At 36.3% G+C, this 18,853-nt stretch overlaps 5 protein-coding genes across 5 annotated transcripts; 2 read left to right on the top strand and 3 right to left on the bottom strand.

Moving 5' to 3' along the window:
* Positions 1–467: 467 nt before the first annotated feature.
* On the bottom strand, positions 468–1,507 carry LOC114727285 (ervatamin-B-like). Its single transcript, XM_028913985.1, has 4 exons — positions 1,477–1,507; positions 1,014–1,246; positions 803–928; positions 468–686 (listed from the first exon to the last, which is right to left on the bottom strand). Exons 1-4 carry the CDS (start codon positions 1,505–1,507, stop codon positions 468–470), a joined length of 609 nt encoding a protein of 202 aa, XP_028769818.1.
* On the bottom strand, positions 1,504–1,944 carry LOC114727284 (P34 probable thiol protease-like). Its single transcript, XM_028913984.1, has one exon. The coding sequence runs from the start codon at positions 1,942–1,944 to the stop codon at positions 1,504–1,506; it is 441 nt and encodes a 146-aa protein (XP_028769817.1).
* Positions 1,945–5,419: 3,475 nt separating this feature from the next.
* Positions 5,420–6,049, top strand: LOC114727283 (uncharacterized). Its single transcript, XM_028913983.1, has one exon. The coding sequence runs from the start codon at positions 5,420–5,422 to the stop codon at positions 6,047–6,049; it is 630 nt and encodes a 209-aa protein (XP_028769816.1).
* Positions 6,050–6,839: 790 nt separating this feature from the next.
* LOC114727282 (uncharacterized) lies at positions 6,840–8,105 on the top strand. The gene is made up of 3 exons (XM_028913982.1): positions 6,840–7,270; positions 7,354–7,409; positions 7,588–8,105. The coding sequence occupies exons 1-3, from the start codon at positions 6,840–6,842 to the stop codon at positions 8,103–8,105; spliced, it is 1,005 nt and encodes a 334-aa protein (XP_028769815.1).
* Positions 8,106–16,412: 8,307 nt separating this feature from the next.
* Positions 16,413–17,753, bottom strand: LOC114727281 (P34 probable thiol protease-like). The gene is made up of 3 exons (XM_028913981.1): positions 17,630–17,753; positions 16,896–17,125; positions 16,413–16,634 (listed from the first exon to the last, which is right to left on the bottom strand). Exons 1-3 carry the CDS (start codon positions 17,751–17,753, stop codon positions 16,413–16,415), a joined length of 576 nt encoding a protein of 191 aa, XP_028769814.1.
* Positions 17,754–18,853: the final 1,100 nt, after the last annotated feature.

The raw sequence follows: 18,853 nt of genomic DNA, 5'->3' as shown, positions 1-18,853 counted from the left end.
TTAGTTTTGCTAATTAAATGATTTTATTATGTTATATTTACGAACGATCTACTATAGTTATTGAGGCTTTTGAAGTATTTTATTTTAAATAGAACAAATTATATGTTCCTAAAGTAACTTTGTCAGTGTCCTATTCGTTTGAGATTTGTAAAAAACTGAGGCATAAACCACTTATGAGGAATGAGGGGGGTATGTATAATAAGGCGCACATTTTTTTATCTTGTACAGAAAAGGGGGTGAGAAGAAGAAGATATGCATATTTTCTCATAGACTCGCATTATTTCTTAAAATTAAAGTAATATGCTATCAAAAGTAAAATTGATAAATCTGAGTAGGAGTCTGATGGTAAATACATAAAAATATTATAACCAATAGTTTCTGACTCTTTATTTAAAATTTAGGGTAGACATACTTAGACTTCATAACAACGCCAAATCAGAAATTGACGGCAACTTAGTGGTACTAGTCTATATGGTTGGGTATGAAGAGGCAGTATTAATAGAGCAAACTCCATTTGGCGCTTTTGAATTCCTTTGAATCAAGAAGTATCCGTTCATTCCCCAATCTTCTCCCCATGAGTTCTGCACAATCCAATAATCTTTGCCATCTTTTGAGTCATATCCCACGATCAAAACTGCATGATTTGGCTGAGTTCCCATGGGGCAACTTTCACCATCAATAATCCCCTGGAAAAATAATAAAACAAAAATAATTAGAAAAAATTTATGAGATTGATGGTTAACTAATTAACCATCGAATTTAAAACTAAAAAGACTGATCGAAGATTAAGCTTAAGACTTACGCCCTGATAAAATTGAAGTGGTGTTGCATCCAAACCCACCGTAATAGGTTGATTAGCGATGGCACACAAGAGAGCATGATCCGACTGCTTTACACGTTCATAGCCATTTATTTTCACAACACTTTTCTGAAGGAACATAAAGAAAGCACAAATCAGATGAGGAAACGATATATAAATATACTTCAAAATCTCCACAAGTAAAGAAACAAACCTTTTCAGCTTTGCAATGACCCTTTTCCCCCACATAAGGATAATCATCTTCTTTACTGAGCCCACCATTCTTGACAACCCATTTAAAGGCCGTCACGGGAAATCCTCCTGAACAAGCATGGTTGGTGAGGTCACAATCCAGAAGTTCTTGTTCAGAAAGGCGAACAAGTTCCCCGTTTCTTATTGCATTCGCTGATTCGATTGCCCCAGTGGTCGCGAATGCCCAACAACTTCCTGAACCATGAAACATTAATCGAGGTATTAGCCCTTTGAGGTTCCAAAGAATTATATAAATATAACTTAGAATATCCTCAAGAATAGTGACTAATTTTTGTTGGGGCAGGAAGTGTTGAGATTAAAGCTCGAAGTGCGTTTTTGGGAATTCAAACTTGTGTTCTTTTCTTATAGCATGTATTTTAACTCTATGTTCTTCAATAATATATATATATACAAGAGCAACTCACCACATCTTTTCTGGTTTTTGACAGGAGTCATCTCCAATCCATGGAGGAAGGTGCACTTTCACATGAATTGTTGTGCTGCCTACGTCCCGACCTCGAGGTACCCGGCGCGATGGTGGTCGGAACCTCCAGGGGATGGAGGTACACTCTCTTAAACTCCTCAGGACTCATATCAGCAAACTTGTTGAGTCCCAAACGATAGGCACCAGAGGAATTGGATCTCTTGGCATTTGTCACGGTGATGTACTTGAGATTTCTCTGGAATATTTGGAATCTAGTGTTGCTCTCTTCAGAGTTTGCGTAGACTCTTCCATGCTCCGCCATCCATTGCTGGAACATTTCAAAGTCTTGTTCAGCCTTTGAAGGGGAAACTGATGATTCACTGGTAGGGAATCCTGAAGAGAGACAAATCAGAATAGAACACCAGATCAAGGGAAAAAGAAACTGAGACATACTAGTGTAGAAAGCCATGCTTATTTTGCTGTTTCAGTTAGTGAGAAATGAAACTTCAAATAAGCTTGCATGGAAGTGAATTTATCCACGAGGTATTTATAGACAATTCTTGTTACTTGCAGAAGAAAACGACATAGATTGACGTCAATATTATTTTTTTATTTGACTGATGATATTTATAACCGATCAACACGTTACCCATCCTTGACGCACAAGAACATGTCAATAATCTTAAAGCCTCTTTTTTCAAAATAATCTTATGCACTGTTTGGTTGGAAGGTTTTTGGTGGGGAGGAAGGGGAAATTGTGTTTGGTTCGGGAAAAAAAGGGAAGGGACGGGAGGAAAAAAAAATTGTCTTAGTGCTCCTCTCCACTCTTTCTCCTCCCCTCCAGATTTGGGGTTTTTTGAAAGAGAAAAAATATTATGTTTCATTCCAACCAAGTTACCTATATTAGTTTTTGGATATTCATAGTTTATCCTTTTTAGTAAAAACTCATTTTTTTTTTCCTCACTTTCCTCACATGTTCTTTTCTTTTTCCAACATATTTTCTTTTTTCAATTTCATCATTCCCCACGCTCTCTGCCATTAATCTTCCCTCTCTTTTCCTCTTGTCTGTTTCCCCACTTCATTTATCTTATCAGTATTATTAGTATTTTGTTTCATTCATTTATTCTATATGAAGCTATTGTTTTTGGGTTTATATGAGTCGTTGAGATCCATTAAAATAATATTATCAAATCGCCAAATTTGTTGATATTCGTGTCCATATATACCTATTTTAATTCAATTTCATTTTTTTACATAAAATTTTGTGTGTTATCCAATTAAGCACATGAGGCCGCGTATGTTATCTAATTAAGGATGGAACATTTCAAAGCTTGTTGCATAAATTTATAGTTTAATACAAACTTTGGTCCTTTAAATTTACGTTCACTTTGGTTTTGGCCCCTCAAATTTCAAATCATAGGCTCTAGTCCTTCAAGTTTCTTTTCATTTAAAACATTGGTTCTTGTAATTCAATGAAAACTTGGACCATTTTGCTTATTGAGGGACCAAAACCAAAATGAAAGCAAACTTGAGGGACCAAAGATTATATTAACCCTAAATTTATTTATAATTTATGTAATATGCTAAAGATTATAATATACTTTTTTGATTGACATTTATTTTGATCTATGATTATTTATAATCTATTTGTTATGTCTCAAGAGAACTGATTTTTTTATATTCATAAATTAGAAAATAATAATTATATAAATATTATAATAAAATAATAAAAAATCTAAATAAAGAGATAAGGACATATTTGTTAACTTATAATTAGCCCCCCTCTCCTCCTAAACCAAACAAGAAACCTTCCCTCCACTTCCTTCTCATCCAACCGAACAAGACTCATAAGCTCCTCTCTCCTCCTCTCCCATCGCATTAATTAACATCCCCTCCCCTCCGTTGAACCAAACAAATCCTTAAAGTGCGTTTTGAATACGTTTAGTATGGCTCAGGCAAGGGAAAGGGAATAATTCATCGATGTATAGATTTTGACATATTTTAACAATTTTCGTTGTGTCAAATGAAAACAATTTGGAGTGAATGGTTGCTGATAAACTGATGAAAAAAATATTCGTCTTGTTCTCTGTTACGCAAATCGCGGACGCCTCAATTAAAGAAGGTCACTATGTTGTCGTTTAGAGAGAAGAGACTTTAATACTCTAATGAGCGCTATATATAGCAGATATATACATATATAAATTTATATATATATATATATATGACTGGCCAAAAACTAAAATATTCTTTCAATAATTTTGGAAATTTAACCCTAAGCGTAGCTAACAATGAGGAAGAATCAAGGCTAACATTTTTCGAAAAAATATTAACTTTATATATCAGGCAGCTATTATAATATAGGGAAAATCCTAATTAAATCCTGCTGAAATACTTAAAATTAAATTGAGGCCTACACTTTTAACAAATTCTTTATTAGGACATAAGACCTAATTAGGAATTGCTGAATATTGTTAAGTAACTATAATGCCCCTCTTTAGTTAAAAATGAAAATTGATTATTTTATCCCTCTAAAGTGGGTCATCATCTCTTATTATTAATATTTAGACAAAAAAATATAAATAATTTTTTAGTGTTTGAAATTTTGTAATATAACTAAAATCTTCAAAATATTTTCATAAAACATTTCAAATTATAATATATGTAATCTTTAAATAAATATTTTTAATATTTTTTTCTTTTCAGGTTGTAAATATTTATTTTAAAATTTTAAAATATTTTAATTATAATAAAAATTTGATATTAAATCGTAATCATTTACGTTTTCAGTTCGATCCAACATTGTTTAAATAAATAAAACTAACATAAATTACAAGAACTGAAAATAAAAAATATTTATAATTTTACTTATATTTGTAATTTAACATGTTTTATTAAAATATTTTTAATAGTATAAGTTATATATACAAATTTCAAACATTGTAAAATTACTTATATGTTTTTTGGTCTAAAAAAATCATAAGAGATGAGGAATTACTTAGGAGAGGTATATTAATCAAGTTTTCTTTTTAATTGAAGAGGGACATTTTGGTGATTTAACAACATTCAAAAATCCCTAATTAGATCTCATGGCCTAATTAGGAATTTGCTAAAAGTGTAGGCCTAAATCTGAATTTAGGTATTTCGGCTGGATTTAATTGGGATTCTCCCTATAATATACTGTCTTTTTTTTTATTATTATTATGATGATGCATGTGAAGGACACCTTAAGAATCTCAATTAATTAATATTGAAACTCATAAGTCATAACCTTGTTACGAGTAAACCGTGATTTCTAATAATTTAAAGTAGTATATGACATTCTTGAATTGTAGACATAATAAATAAATATTTGTCCTCTTCGACGTTACAGACGCCACTATTATTGCTTAGAACTCTGAGAATGAAATCAACACTTCCAACACTGGCCAAAAGCAATGGAGAGCGAGAGCGATGGACGAGAGAGCGAGAGATGTGAGAATGGTGAACGAGAGCGTGAGACTGGAAGAGCGAATGCAAGGGATGGAAGCCGGCCGGAGATGGTGTTTCGAAGCAGTAGCATCTTACCAAAGACAGGGCCAAAACCTGGTCAGGAGGGATGGGGTCCGAAGACGGCTGGTAGTAGTGGTACCTCCTACAGAGACAAACTACTGAGCCTAGGAGCAATGGGATTCTTGGAATCAAACAAGGTGGCGGTGGAAGCGTTGAGTGGGTGGAAGAGCTACTTTAGAAAATGCAGTATGAAGGAGACACAGGAGGACGAAGAAGAGGAGATGACGACGGAAGAAGTGGAAGAAGAATAGAAGGTAGCATGGCGGACGAAGGGGATCATTCCTTCACTGAAGTTTACGGCGGATGAATATGCTGCATGGTGCAAACCATACATTAATTCACCGATTGTGAAACTGTTAGGGAAGACCTTTAGTGTGGGGTTTATGAGGGGACGGATGGAGAAGATGTGGGCAAAGCATCCTATCAAAGTGACACCTCTGAACAATGGATACTTTATCGTCTCTTTCTCCATTCCAGAAGACAGAGACTTTGCGCTCCAAGAGGGCCCCTGGATGATTGCGGATCACTATCTACTTGTCCAGAGGTGGTGCCCGAACTTCAACCCATGGAAGGCTGATAACCAGAAACGCATTGCCACTTGGATTCGATTCCCAGACCTCCCGGTAGAACTCTACAATGTGGAATCTCTTCGAAGGCTGGGTAACTTGGTCGGGAAGATGCTCAAGATAGATAGGACGACGGCTTTCTCTGAAAAGGGTGGGTTTGCCAGAATTTGCGTTGAGTTGGACTTAGAACAGCCACTGTTACCGAGTTTCGATCACTTTGGTGAAGAGAGGAAAATCAAGTATGAAGGCCTTCACTTAGTGTGCTTCAATTGCGGCACTTACGGTCACCGGATGGATCATTGCACTTGGAGACGATCGGAGAACCAGAACCAAGAAACTCCCAGCGACAATCAGAAGCATACAGCCGAGCAGCCTGCCGGCGAAGCGAAGCCCAATGGGGAAACACCGCAAATCCGGAAAAATAAAGGCAGATCTAAAGGAGGAGATTACGGACCCTAAATGTTGGTTAAGAGAGATTTTGGGAAGAAACCTTTTAATGCAGAGATTCGAGGGATGCCAAACTCGCAGGGTATTAAAAAGGGAGTTAATCTTCAAAGTAACAGTCAAAAAGGAGTAGGGACACGTGGCCCAAGAGATATCTCCAAGGATAGAGCTTGTGCGGATGAAGGAATGGATATGAGCAGAGAAGAGGAGCATAGATTCGGGAAATCAATGGATAATAATAATGAGGAATGGGCCCCAGTAGGAGCAAAGAGAAAGTAGCAGTCAAAAGACGCCCACGTGGCAAAGAAAATTCTCAGGCTCTTAAAATCCAAGCACGTGAGGGCAAGAAACCAACTCAAGCAGATGGGGGCACCCACGTGGCCTTTACAAACCCCTTTGAGGTCTTGATAAATGATCAAAATTTGGACCTATAGCTAGCCATGAGTAGCGGACAGGAAGCCCATGAAACAAAGCTACGTGAAATGGGCCGAGTAAGTGAGATGGGCTTATCAGTGGAGAATGCACCACGATTGGCCCAAAATGATGATAACTCCATGCATTTGGATACTGATGTGGCGTCAGCTACGAACCATGAGGATAACTCGAGGCTTGCCGCCTCTCCCAACGATGTGGTTTCCCAATGAATGCTCTCCTTTGGAACACACGCGGGACAGAGGCCCGTTCATTCCCAAAGTTGATTCGTGCTCTGGTTTCTCTACATAAGTTGGACTTCGTTGCAATATTTGAAACAAGATGCGGCAGAAATAAGGCTAAGCAGATAGCCATGCAGCTGGGTCTATGAAATATGCATCTTGTTGATGCGGATGGATATAAGGGTGGCCTTTGGTGCCTCTGGTCGGACAGGTTTAAGCAGGTGGAGGTCTTAGAACATGGAGAGCAATTCATCCACTTACAAATTGAAAGCATTGACCACAAAACCTGGGAAATGACGTGTGTTTATGCAAGCCCTCGACCCTCACAGCGGCGGGCTTTGTGGCAATCGTTGACAGACTTAGCTGGTAGAATACAAGGGCCTTGGTGCGTTGGAGGGGACCTTAATGCTACATTACTGTCAACGGAGAGACAGTCTGCAAGAGAGACTAGAGAACCTGACCGAGACTTCTACCGCTTCATTGATTCGGTTAGCCTCACGGACCTGGGATTCATAGGACCTCCATTCACGTGGAAAAGCATAGGCAATACAAGTCGCATAGACTGGGTCTTGGGGTCAGAAAGGTGGTTGCATGAGTTCCCGAATGCCACAGTAACCCACCTCCCATGGTACAGATCTGATCATTGACCATTACTTTTCCAAACAGATGGCTTGTCGCAACCACGCACAGGTACATGCCCATTTTGCTTCCTCGCAGCTTGGGTACTCCACGATGGCTTCCCTCATTTCGTTCAAGAAAATTGGATAGGGGACAACCCTTGGACTGTGAACGTCTCAAGCTTCACCACCGCGTGCACAGAATGGAATAAACAGGTCTTTGGTTTCACCGGGACTTGAATAAAAAAGTTCATGAATCGGCTAAATGGCATCTCCTGAGCAGAGGCAAATTACGGTCTAACTGAGAAACTTGAGAAACTCCAACAGCAGCTGTGGCAGGAACTTGAAAAAGCACTTTTACAAGAGTCACTAATATGGGCACAAAAAGCTAGAAGTGAATGGCAAATAAACAGGGATAAAAACACTCGCTATTACCACACACGAGCCAATGGACACAGAAGACGTAATTTTATAGGGGCACTAAAAGACGATTCAAATGCATGGATATACGACCCAAAACTTATTCACGCTCGAGTGTTGTCCTTCTTCACAACCTTGTACGAGGAAGAGGAGACACACCGTGTCCAGCTTCAGTGCAGCGTCGTTTTTCCTCCCATCGATACTGGAGAATTGAATAGGATGGGTTGTGAAATCTCCGATATTGAAATAAAGGATGCCATATTTCATATGGGAGCATTAAAGGCGCCAGGACCGGACATTTTGAATGCATTATTTTACCAAAGCCAGTGGGCCCATGTGGGAAAGTCTGTGTGTGACCTGATCCAAAAACTCTGGCGATAACCTTCCCTGATCAAAGACATAAATGAATCCCTTATTACGCTAATACCCAAGAAGGAGTGCCCAGAGGAAGTTAAGGATTTTCGACCAATCAGCCTCTGCAACGTGGTGTTTAAGGTAATCACAAAGGTCTTGGCAAACAGATTAAAAGGTATACTGCCAAAGATAGTCAGCCTAAATCAGTGCAGTTTTGTCCCAGGAAGGCACAGTTCAGATAATATTGTAATAGCCCAGGAAGTGGTGCACACTATGCGAAATATGACGGGGAAGAAAGGGTTTATGGCCATTAAAATTGATCTTGAGAAAGCCTATGATAGAGTTAATTGGCACTTTTTAAGGAATTGCCTCACGGAGATAAATCTGCCTAGCCATCTCATCGAAGTTATTATCAGATGCATCTCCTCACCTACTATGAAACTTCTTTGGAATGGGGAAGTCGCTGGTTCCTTCACCCCCAGTAGAGGTGTGAGACAAGGTGACCCAATCTCACCCTACCTCTTTGTTCTGTGCATGGAAAAACTAGCACACTTAATCCAGGAACGACTTCAATCCCATACATGGCTGCCTATACGGCTCTGTAAGTCAGGTCCCCCACTCTCACATCTTTTTTTTGCTGATGACATCCTATTATTTGTGGAAGCTTCTACCTCCCAAGCAATGCAGGTGTGAAGCTGCCTGGATATGTTCTGTCAAAGCTCGGGACTTAAAGTCAATTCGGCAAAAACCCGGGTATTTTTCTCCAAGAACGTTAATCATACAAGAAAAAATGAACTAAGTACCCTTCTTGGGTTTCAAATGGCTGCCGACCTGGGAAAATATCTAGGGGTGCCACTACATCATCAAAGGGTATCTGCTGCAAGCTTTCACGGGGTAGTAGATAAAATGAAGCAACGTCTAGGGACTTGGAAAATTAACTCACTCTCACTTGCGGGCCGAGCTACTCTAATTAATTCTGTAACGTCAGCAATGCCAGGATATACCATGCAAACCGCATCACTACCCACATCTACTTGCAATGAGATTGAACAGCTTAATCGAAACTTCCTATGGGGTTCCACGACAGAGAAACGACGAGCACACTTGGTGGCGTGGGAGAACGTCTGCAGGACCAAGGATAATGGAGGGTTGGGCTTCAAAAGAATGAAGGCGCAAAACTTGGCTTATATGGCTAAGCTTGGATGGAACCTCATAAAGAAACCAAATGACCTATGGGTACGGGTTATACGCACCGAGTATAAATGTGGAGACGGCCTACTTCCAACCATAAATCAAGCTCGACCTGGATCGAATACCTGGTAGGGAATTAAAGCAGCATGGCGTTTCGTTGAAGATGGATGCACTTTGAATCCCTCGACTGGCAGTGTTACATGGAAGCATGATAAACATGGCCCCTTCACCGTCCGAAGTGCTTATAGCGTGATCAATAATGAACGAGAAGATAGATAGATAGCTTGGCAATGGGTGTGGAAAATTGACAAAATGCAGAGATGTAGATCCTTCCTCTGGCTAGCCCTGCAGAATAAGCTGTTGACCAACGAGGAGCGTACTCGCAGGGGAATGACAAATGACACCCTGTGCACGTGGTGCAACTGCTTCTCGGAGTCTACTATTCACGTGTTGTGGGATTGCAGAGAGACCAAACAGCTGTGGACTATGATAATACCCCCAGCCATACACAGGAGCTTCTTCGAGGGAAACTTAACATCGTGGATACAGGAGAACACTCGGAAGAAGTGCCCACATAGAAGTGAGGACTGGAGCAGCTTATTCACGACGATATGCTGGTTAATATGGAAACGACGCAACCTTCGAATCTTCAAAACAGAAGCATACAAGCAATGAGGCTTTGATAACCAAAGCCAGGATAATAATCTAGAGCATTGCCCGAGCGCGTCAGAAACTTGCAGGCACGAAAATCAACGGGCACCAAGTGAGTGACCGACGAGCAGGATGGTCAGCACCCATTGAGGGTTGGAAGAAACTTAACGTGGATGGAGCTTGGTCGCTGAATACGGGTACTGGCAGCGGTGGTCTGCTATGAGACGAAGCTGGTGTGTTCATATCAGGTTTCATGTTTCATGTCGAAGGAGGTAACAATATACATGCAGAATTATGGGCCCTACTGCTTGGTTTGAAAATGGCATGGGATAGAGGAGAAAGACGAATCATCGCAGAAACTGATGCATTTGAGGTGGTACAGTTACTTAGCCGGGATGACACTAGCGACCACCCCTATGCCGGACTTCTAACGGAGATCAAAGCTCTCCAGAAGTGGAACTGGGAACTCGAGATAACCCATATCAATAGAAACGCGAACGCCGATGCGGATGTACTCGCAAAGATGGCCCTGAATACTGCTCGGGGCTACCACCCAATGGAAACACCCATATTGGAGATTACAAATGCCCTGCATGAAGACATAAGGCGACACCTCGGATCTTAGCTGGAGGGTTTCCCTCTCTACGTGTATCAAAAAAAAAAAAGAAATCAGCACTTCCAATTTATACTAAAGCTGCTTTCTAGTGCATTAATACGTAATTACAAAGTACTCCCTCCAATCCTCCAAATTAGATATGTTCTAAAAAAATGTTATATCTTTTCTTTTTTTTGCTTTTCTCTGTAGCACTGAATTGGTTATTTCAGAAATGATTTCCAGCACATTCCAAGTGTAATATAAAATATTTAAAGATCATATTTAAGAGACGCAAAAATTCAAAGTGGTTGAATTTTAAGACAATTTTGTTATTTCAACTAATTTACTTTGGTTTGGTGAGTTACTTAAGAACAACTTATATATAGCACAAAAGAGAATAAGCTTTAATATTTATAAAACAATCTATATACGGCGAATTTGTGCTCATTTAGATAAAGAAATATTGTCCCTTCCCAATCACCTTACTTTAACTTCTTAATTAATGAGTTTAATCCACTACAAATGCTTTTTTGAATATTCTTTAATCATATAACTACGGTGAGATCATAAATAATTCAAATTTATAGGTAGTATCTTCATAATTTTTCTCAAGCCAAAATTTGGACTTTAAGTATTTTTCCTTAACTTTTTTGAAGAAACTAGCCTATTTTTGGATAAAACCACATAAAAATATTCTATTAAATAAGATTTCCATTTTTAGGGCGTGAAATCATTTTTGTTAATTCAGTTTAATCTTAAAATATTTTCTCCTCATTTTTACCCAATGATTTGAGTCTTATTGGTATTTATCATAATTAGTTTTGCCTAATTATACCTTAATTAACCAAAATTGTAAAATTTAAGCAAATTTATTTTCAACACGTCATTTTTTTTTATCATAATTGAGTCTCAAATATGGTTCTCCATATTTTTCTCTACCTTCCATAAATTTTTTTAGAATTTTCTAATTTTTAGGCAAAATTTTTAAAACTGTCCTTCCACCCATAAGTTTTTGAAAATTATGACTTTGCCCCAACTCAACATGAAAGTAATAAGATGTTTTCATTATATTTCTACTACTTTATTTGACCCTTCATAAATTTTTATTCATGCATTTAGTCCTTTCACCGAAAATCCCGATATGACAATTTATGCTCATCTACAAAATATGAGCGTTGAGAAAAGGAATAAAAATAAACAAATATGGATTTACGTAATTATTCTAAAATTATAAGTTAAAAATTATGAAATACGGATACAAATTTTGGACGAAGACAAATGAGTATTGTTGGATATTTTCTTTTTCTTAGTACACACAACACATATTGTCTTTTTTTTTTTTGGACTGAGTATTCATTTTATTATTATGATTGAAATATAGTGGTCCATAATTGTTATGCAGGCTTGGAAAGCAATGGAGGAAGAAAAATTGTTCATATAATTGGATTCAAATATATATAAAAGAATTTGGATCATATAATGAAGTGATTAACTGCATCCAAATTGGGTTGCTGGGCTAAAGAAAATCCAGATGCAAGGCCTTCCATAGAACTTTAAAGATAACACAAGGGTTAAGGTCTAATTTTACTCACAGGAGTTTTTCCAAAGTACCCAAAAAGTTTTTAAGGATTAATATATCACCCTAAAAATATTTAAAAAGGAGCAAATTTAACCTAATAACCGTTTAAAAAAAAATCTAACATTGATCATTAAAAAATTAATGTTAACCATTAATATTTTTAATAATCAGAGGCAATATTGCTCTTTCGTTAACACATTTGAGAGATTAAAAAAAAGACAACAAAACTTTCTTATACTACGGCTCCTACGTAAAAATCTTTAGCACAAAATCGCACCCTAAAAAAGGGAACTAGTCCTATTTTACTCTGCACAATTGTATATGGAGATATACCGTTTATATTATGTCGTACTCTTCTTAATATTATTTTAAAATGACTCTATTACAGAAATTACTACCATCTACAGGAGCCATTTTTATTAAAGAAAAAAGAATAAATATGTAAATTTTGAACCATTTGATTTTTCTCCAATGTCTTGGGAACTTTCGGGTTGGTTTCTTAAAGATTAGCTCTTGGTGCGCCTTGTTTTTTCTATGGAAAACGATGATATATAATCAACACATTATTGAGAAAGTAACCAATCCGAAAGCTGGGTGTCGTAAATGGACTCGTAAGCTGGGAACTTACCCACGACTGGGGCCCCTAGTCCTGTTAGTTATAAGTGAGTTAGTTTGGCAGTTAGCAGAGTCCATTTCGATAGCTGAAAGAGGATATGTTAACACGGCTGGATGATGGTAGTACTTTGAAAGTTCTTCAATTTAGCTTCAAGGTAGCTAGGGGCACCAACGTAAGACAAAATCCATTTTCTATTTTTGTTTTCTTTTGATGGATGTGACAATAATAGTTGAAAATGTATGTTATATATCTAGGGGGTTAAAGGGCAAATATAAATATGAGACTGAAAGAGTAAAATACATTCCTAACCTTACTTTATATTGGGAAAATCAATGTTGCTGATCATGGAACAATATAGTTTTAAGCGAAAAATGTGACTTTAAAGTCTCTAAATAAATTTTCTCTCAATTATTGATCAAGTCCATAAACTTTGATTTAAGACAACTCAGTTTTCGCAGTTTATTAAGTGGAAGCGTTCTAAAAATTGAGTTGTCTTGAGTTAAGAAAATATAAGAGCTAAATTTTTTATTATAAAATTGTGAAATTTCAGTTACTCCTTTTTGTATTTTTGAATAAAACTCCGAAATTTTAGGCCCCAAACTTGATTTCGATTAGTAAATTTGAGAGTGGTAGCTAAGACTTTTTTTTTTTTTGAAGACGGACACAAAATTTAAGGATATCTTTTTTCTATATTTAAAATTAATCTATGATTTATAACTGTTATTTTTTTTTCCTTTAAATTAGGGCTGCTTAAGAGATGAGATGGGAAGGAGATACCCCCTCCCGCCTGCATCCCATCCCATAAAAAAAGAAAAAAGCAGGACACCATTTGCATCTCATGTCCCGTCTCATTATTCTGTTCACAACATGGAAGGGTCTTGTGCATGAATCAAATTCATCCAAGGCGATACTTCCATGAACTTACTTGGTTCAACCAACAATCTTCTGCAATCACAATCCATGACGAATTGGACGTCTGAAAAATATCTAAAGGCGAGCAACTATGGAGTATGAACACAGGACATATAACAAATGTCCAAAGAATCGAAGCTTAAAAATGAAAGAAAAGGAAGCACAACAGACGAAGACTGAGAGATAGTTTATACGTTTTTAAATGTAAGATCCATTTTGTAGCATAAATTTACACTACAAAATGGGCTTTACATTTATGACCAAAAGAGTAATAATTATTCCAATCAACATGTTTAAAATGGATCCTCTGTTCATTCATGTCATGGCCTTCGTACCGTCTCCAATAAGTTCCGTATGACGTAAGGAAGTGTTCTACGTGTTAATGTAACAAATGTGAAAGTTGTTTTGAGTCAACGCCTCATTAATATGTTTAGATTGTCAAATGTGTGCTGACTGATGGAAGAATGATGGGGTTGGGGCCTATGATGTGTCTTGCTTTATAAATATCAAGTGATTAAATGATGCCGTTTTTAATTGTTTATTATTTTTCGAAGAAAAAGAATCTAAAATTATGCTTATTTCCTTTGAAAAACCATATAAAAAAAGATTAAACCTGTACCATTGATCACTATAAAGTATTAAAATATCACTTAGTTTATATAGAATATAATAATTAAAAAAGCATTTGAAAAGTTGGAGCATTGCAGAAAATATTAGAGAATAATATTATAGAAAGCACATTAGAGACCCCAAATCCAAAAACGACTTTGTTGGTTCCTATAGAAGGAAAAATAAGAATGAATGAAAAGAGAGAAAAGAAATATATGTGGTGAATGTATATATGGTTAATTTCCCGACTATTCATGTTTAATTTTGTTTTTGAATGTTTTGAAGGTATAGATTATAATATTTACTAATGAAAATTTAAAATGCCTATTGGAGATATTGAAATGAGATTAGTTTGTTAAGATTTTGTATGAGTGGGTTGATGACCCAAAGTCTACATAAAGAAGGTTTTGGTTCATGATTAAGTGTGATGGCATATAGACTCCCCACTGTGTACCAATCAGTGGTTAACTTGAATTTTTCTTTTCAAATTTCCAAAACTTTTGGGGTTGATTCATTATCAGTTGTTGTAATTAGGTTTTTCTCTTACATGCACGAGTAATGAAGATGGTTTTATTTATTTTGTTTTTATTATTTACATTGCAATAGTCGTTGCTAGCAATGCCTTGTATATATTTGCCCCAAAAAAAAAATGCCTTGTACCGCTCCGGTCCTGAATATAAGTTATTTGTAATATATTTAATGCTTGGCTTTCAATCTTATCCTTATTTAATTTTTATAGGAAAGAAGAAAGATGAAGAGATGTGAGAATGATCTGTAAATATATAGTGAGTGAAAACTTTAAAGATAAAATTGAAAAATTTTGACAATTTAATATGTTCCTTGACATGCGAGAATGTGTTACAAATGGTTTATATAAAAAACCAGAATACCACGTGTATAGGAATAAACAGAGGAGTATAATTTATGCTGACTTTGTCATACCAAAGGGGCAAAAAAAAAAAATCTGTCTTTTTGCCGGTCATACAATTGTGGTAGCCCCCATAGGAAGCGCCATCAATCAAGTATATACGTGTGACTACTGGATGGCACCTTGGGATGCTCAACAAGAAGATTTTTCAGGTCAACTATGTTCACCTAAAAGAGGAGTCCATCGATTTTTCACTCTACTATATTGTACTCCTCTTATTCTTAATATAGAATCTAATTATTGAGTTGATTTTGATCCTAAATATAAGAACTATTTTTTATATATATATATATCAATTTTTTATAAATTACCCTTATAGAGACTCCCTCAACCATAATCAAATAGAATAGAGAGAGGAGATATTAAAGAAGATGATTATGATATTTTAGGAAAAACATGTCATATTTCTTATAATTAACTAACTTACCTAACTTTCTTAATCTAATCAAATTAGTTAAATAGATCTTATATTAAGGACCGGAGAAGTACTATTTATTGAAAGTTGGAGCTAACAACCTCAGGCTCATTTGAAATAGCTTATAAATAACTTTTTAACTATGGTTTATAGAATATGAGGTAAGTATGTGATATGAGTTTTATCTCGTTGGTTTACATAATAAGTATTTATAAGTTATTTTGAACGTGACTCCAAACAGGGTTTAAAAAAGCCTTGAAAAAAGTATTTGATGTCACTTGAGCTACAAATAAGAGGTTTATTCGTTACTTGTTTACCTCTCTTTCTCTCACAAGATAAACGTGGCAGGATCCGAGTTTGAACTGATGAGCCCAAATTGTAATATCTTGCAACAACTTTTTGTGAAGTTTATAATTAGGCTTAGTTGTTCAACTTGCCAATGATGACCAAGGAACAACTCAACGTGTGGTAACATCAGGCAGCCACTAGTAGTTTACTTACTTTCCATCAATTATAATTGAGCGGCCCAGTTTGAGCTCAAGCTTGTAAATCAGCAATTCTCTGGGGCTTCAAAATAAAATATTTGATGCCACCTATGAAAGAAATAAATGAATTCCAAAAATTTTAAGCAAATCTAAAGAAGGTTTTACTATGCGCTCATCACAAAAGATTTCTGATGGCCGCCAAAAAGCACAAGCTAGAAAACACAGTATACTTGAGATATCCAATATATATATATATATGATCATAACAAACTATATGATGTGTTTCACTATAATTAATCCATAACTTATGGCAATTTATTTAAAATTCATGACATAAAACAAGAACTTGACACCTATATGGTTGGGTAGAAAGCCGAAGAATTGATAGAGCAAACTCCATTTGGTAAACCCATGTTTCTTCGGATCAAGATATATCCATTCATTCCCCGATCTTCTCCGCATGGGTTTTTCGCAATCCAATAATCTTTTCCATCATTTGAATCATACCCAACAATCAAAACAGCATGAGTCAAATTGTTTGATTCCCTGGGGCAATCCTCACCTTCATAAATTCCCTAAAAATAATTAAAAGAGTAATCAGATAAAACTTAACAATGAAATATTTTTGTTTTTTGGTAATAAAAAATGAAATAATGTCGATACTTACTCCTCAGAATTTATCATCTGATGGTGTTACACAAGAGAGCATCATCTAATGGTGTTACACTTTGATAGTTACTAATTTTGACGGCACTATTCCCATTGTGATTGAGAAGCATATATAAAGAAATAAGTTAGACAAAGAGAAACATATAAATACACACACACAGAGATACCATGTTGGCTCTGCAATAACCCTGTTGAGCGGAATAAGGATAATCATCTTCTCTGTTAATCCCACCATTTTTCATAACCCAATCAAAGGCATTAGAGGGCCATCCTCCTGAACAACCTTGGCTCATGGAATCACAATCTATGAGTTGTTCAGAAAGGGTAATAAGTTCCCTTGTGGCTATTGCATGTGCTGATTCAATGATTGCAGCAGCTGCAAATGCCCAGCAACTACCTGCGAATCATCGTTGAACATAAATCTATATGAGTCCATTGAGGATCAAGAGACGAAACAATTAAAAATGATTCTACGTGCCCCATTTTTTGGGGGATATGGATGACATCAATTAATCATGTGGGCATGTGTACTATATATATTTGTGTGTCAAGTCTATGCTCATAAATAATAATCCTTCTAGTCTCTAATATAAGAGCTAGTTGAGATGCTGGATTTTCAATTCAAAATATAAGACATCAATTCACTTTGCCTCACATATTTATCATTTTCCCCCCAAACTAATTTACCTAATTTATAAACTAATATATAATCTCATGTTATACAAGGTTATTTATTTTCAAGAGGTCATTAGATCCTATTTGTTATAATCAACTAATTTATTTTACTTCGTGAGTTATCCAGCAAGAGTAAAATATATTTGGACACCTACATAAATTAAGTTGGTTGAACAAGAGAGGCTTACCACATGTTTGTTGGTTTTAACTCCAGTGACAACTCTACGCTGTCTCCAATCCATGGAAGCAGGTGCTTTACAGGAGTCCTTCTGTTGCGCATAATCCGTCGTCATAGTGCCTGTGGTGTTGGCGGCGGCGGCGGTAGGGACAGGGGCGATGGTGGTCAGCATTTGAGCTCACGTAGGTAAATCTTCCTAAACTCCACGGGATTCATATATTCATGAGTAGCCAATTATATTTGTTATAAATAACTAACTTAACTAATTTTCTTAATTTATTCAATTAAGTAACTCGTGTATTAAGGAGCTAAGGTATGTATTCGTAGGATGAAATTTCCCATAAACTCACCAAAGAAAACTTTGTCTTCTTCAACGTTACACACGCCACTATTATTGCTTAGAACTCTCTGAGAATGAAATTAACAGTTCAATCCAATCTGGCAATGTGTGTGGGACGCCGAGAAGTCCCCTGGGGGGGGTAAACATGATTATGATGACTCGAATAGTAAATTTATAAAAATATAAAATATTGAGTTTAAAGAGACAGAAATATTGAAACAACACATGCGAGGAATTGCCAAAACACTTGAGTGTTCAGATTTATTTATGGCATAAAAAAACTCAAAGAATTGATCTAGTTTATTGATACGTTTGTCTTTGTAAATTGGGCCCAACCGGCCCCTTGACGATAATGGCTTGGTGGACCACGAGACATGTCGTTCATAATTCGGGTTTGGCATCAAAAATTTTAAAAATATAGCAATTTTGCTCGAAGTGTTTTTTAGGGGGACACTGCTTGCACTGTCAAAAATCACATGTGCCTTGAGCATCTCAGTGCAATAATTGCAATTTACATTTCCTTAATCGTGACTTTTTGTCGCTACTAAAACTACAGATTGTCTCCGCCACCCCATCTAGTGAGATAATGCTTGTTGTGATCTAGAGATCTGCTTTGAAGAAATCCCACAGCATGCACACAAGGTTGAAGCTTCAAGCAAATTCCGTTACCTATGCAAAGACTTCGTTAGCGGTTTCCACCCAAACACCCCCTTAATCTATAAGTCGCTTTTAGTATATTTTAAAAATCAAGAAAAAATTTAAATCTCATTAATTGTGTTGTACAATTATTTAATTACTGTTTAACTCTATCCTTATTTAATATAAAGCTTTTAAACAAAAAAGTAATATACACAACATAAAAGATGAAAAGTAAAACAGTATATTTATGTTAACAATTTAATGACTTTTTTGCCAACACAAAAAAATTTAAT

This window comes from Neltuma alba, unplaced genomic scaffold (assembly GCF_004799145.2).
Source record: "Neltuma alba isolate B1F8T4 unplaced genomic scaffold, ASM479914v2 tig00012456_pilon, whole genome shotgun sequence".
Classification (NCBI taxonomy): Eukaryota; Viridiplantae; Streptophyta; class Magnoliopsida; order Fabales; family Fabaceae; genus Neltuma; species Neltuma alba.
Note: the sequence above shows the minus strand (reverse complement) of the source record. Positions and strands in the feature narration are given on the sequence as shown.

Coding starts and splice junctions, on each gene's coding strand:
- LOC114727285 (XM_028913985.1), bottom strand. CDS start 1,507: ATGACTCCTGTCAAAAACCAGAAAAGATGTG. Junction 1,247..1,476: donor CAAAAACCAGAAAAGATGTG/GTGAGTTGCTCT, acceptor TTCATGGTTCAG/GAAGTTGTTGGGCATTCGCG. Junction 687..802: donor CACTTCAATTTTATCAGGGC/GTAAGTCTTAAG, acceptor TTATTTTTCCAG/GGGATTATTGATGGTGAAAG.
- LOC114727284 (XM_028913984.1), bottom strand. CDS start 1,944: ATGGCTTTCTACACTAGTATGTCTCAGTTTCTTTTTCCCTTGATCTGG.
- LOC114727283 (XM_028913983.1), top strand. CDS start 5,420: ATGGAGAAGATGTGGGCAAAGCATCCTATCAAAGTGACACCTCTGAAC.
- LOC114727282 (XM_028913982.1), top strand. CDS start 6,840: ATGCATCTTGTTGATGCGGATGGATATAAGGGTGGCCTTTGGTGCCTC. Junction 7,271..7,353: donor TGGGTCTTGGGGTCAGAAAG/GTGGTTGCATGA, acceptor TTTTCCAAACAG/ATGGCTTGTCGCAACCACGC. Junction 7,410..7,587: donor TTTGCTTCCTCGCAGCTTGG/GTACTCCACGAT, acceptor TCTCCTGAGCAG/AGGCAAATTACGGTCTAACT.
- LOC114727281 (XM_028913981.1), bottom strand. CDS start 17,753: ATGCTGACCACCATCGCCCCTGTCCCTACCGCCGCCGCCGCCAACACC. Junction 17,126..17,629: donor TTCCATGGATTGGAGACAGC/GTAGAGTTGTCA, acceptor GATGATTCGCAG/GTAGTTGCTGGGCATTTGCA. Junction 16,635..16,895: donor GTTATTGCAGAGCCAACATG/GTATCTCTGTGT, acceptor AATTATTTTTAG/GGAATTTATGAAGGTGAGGA.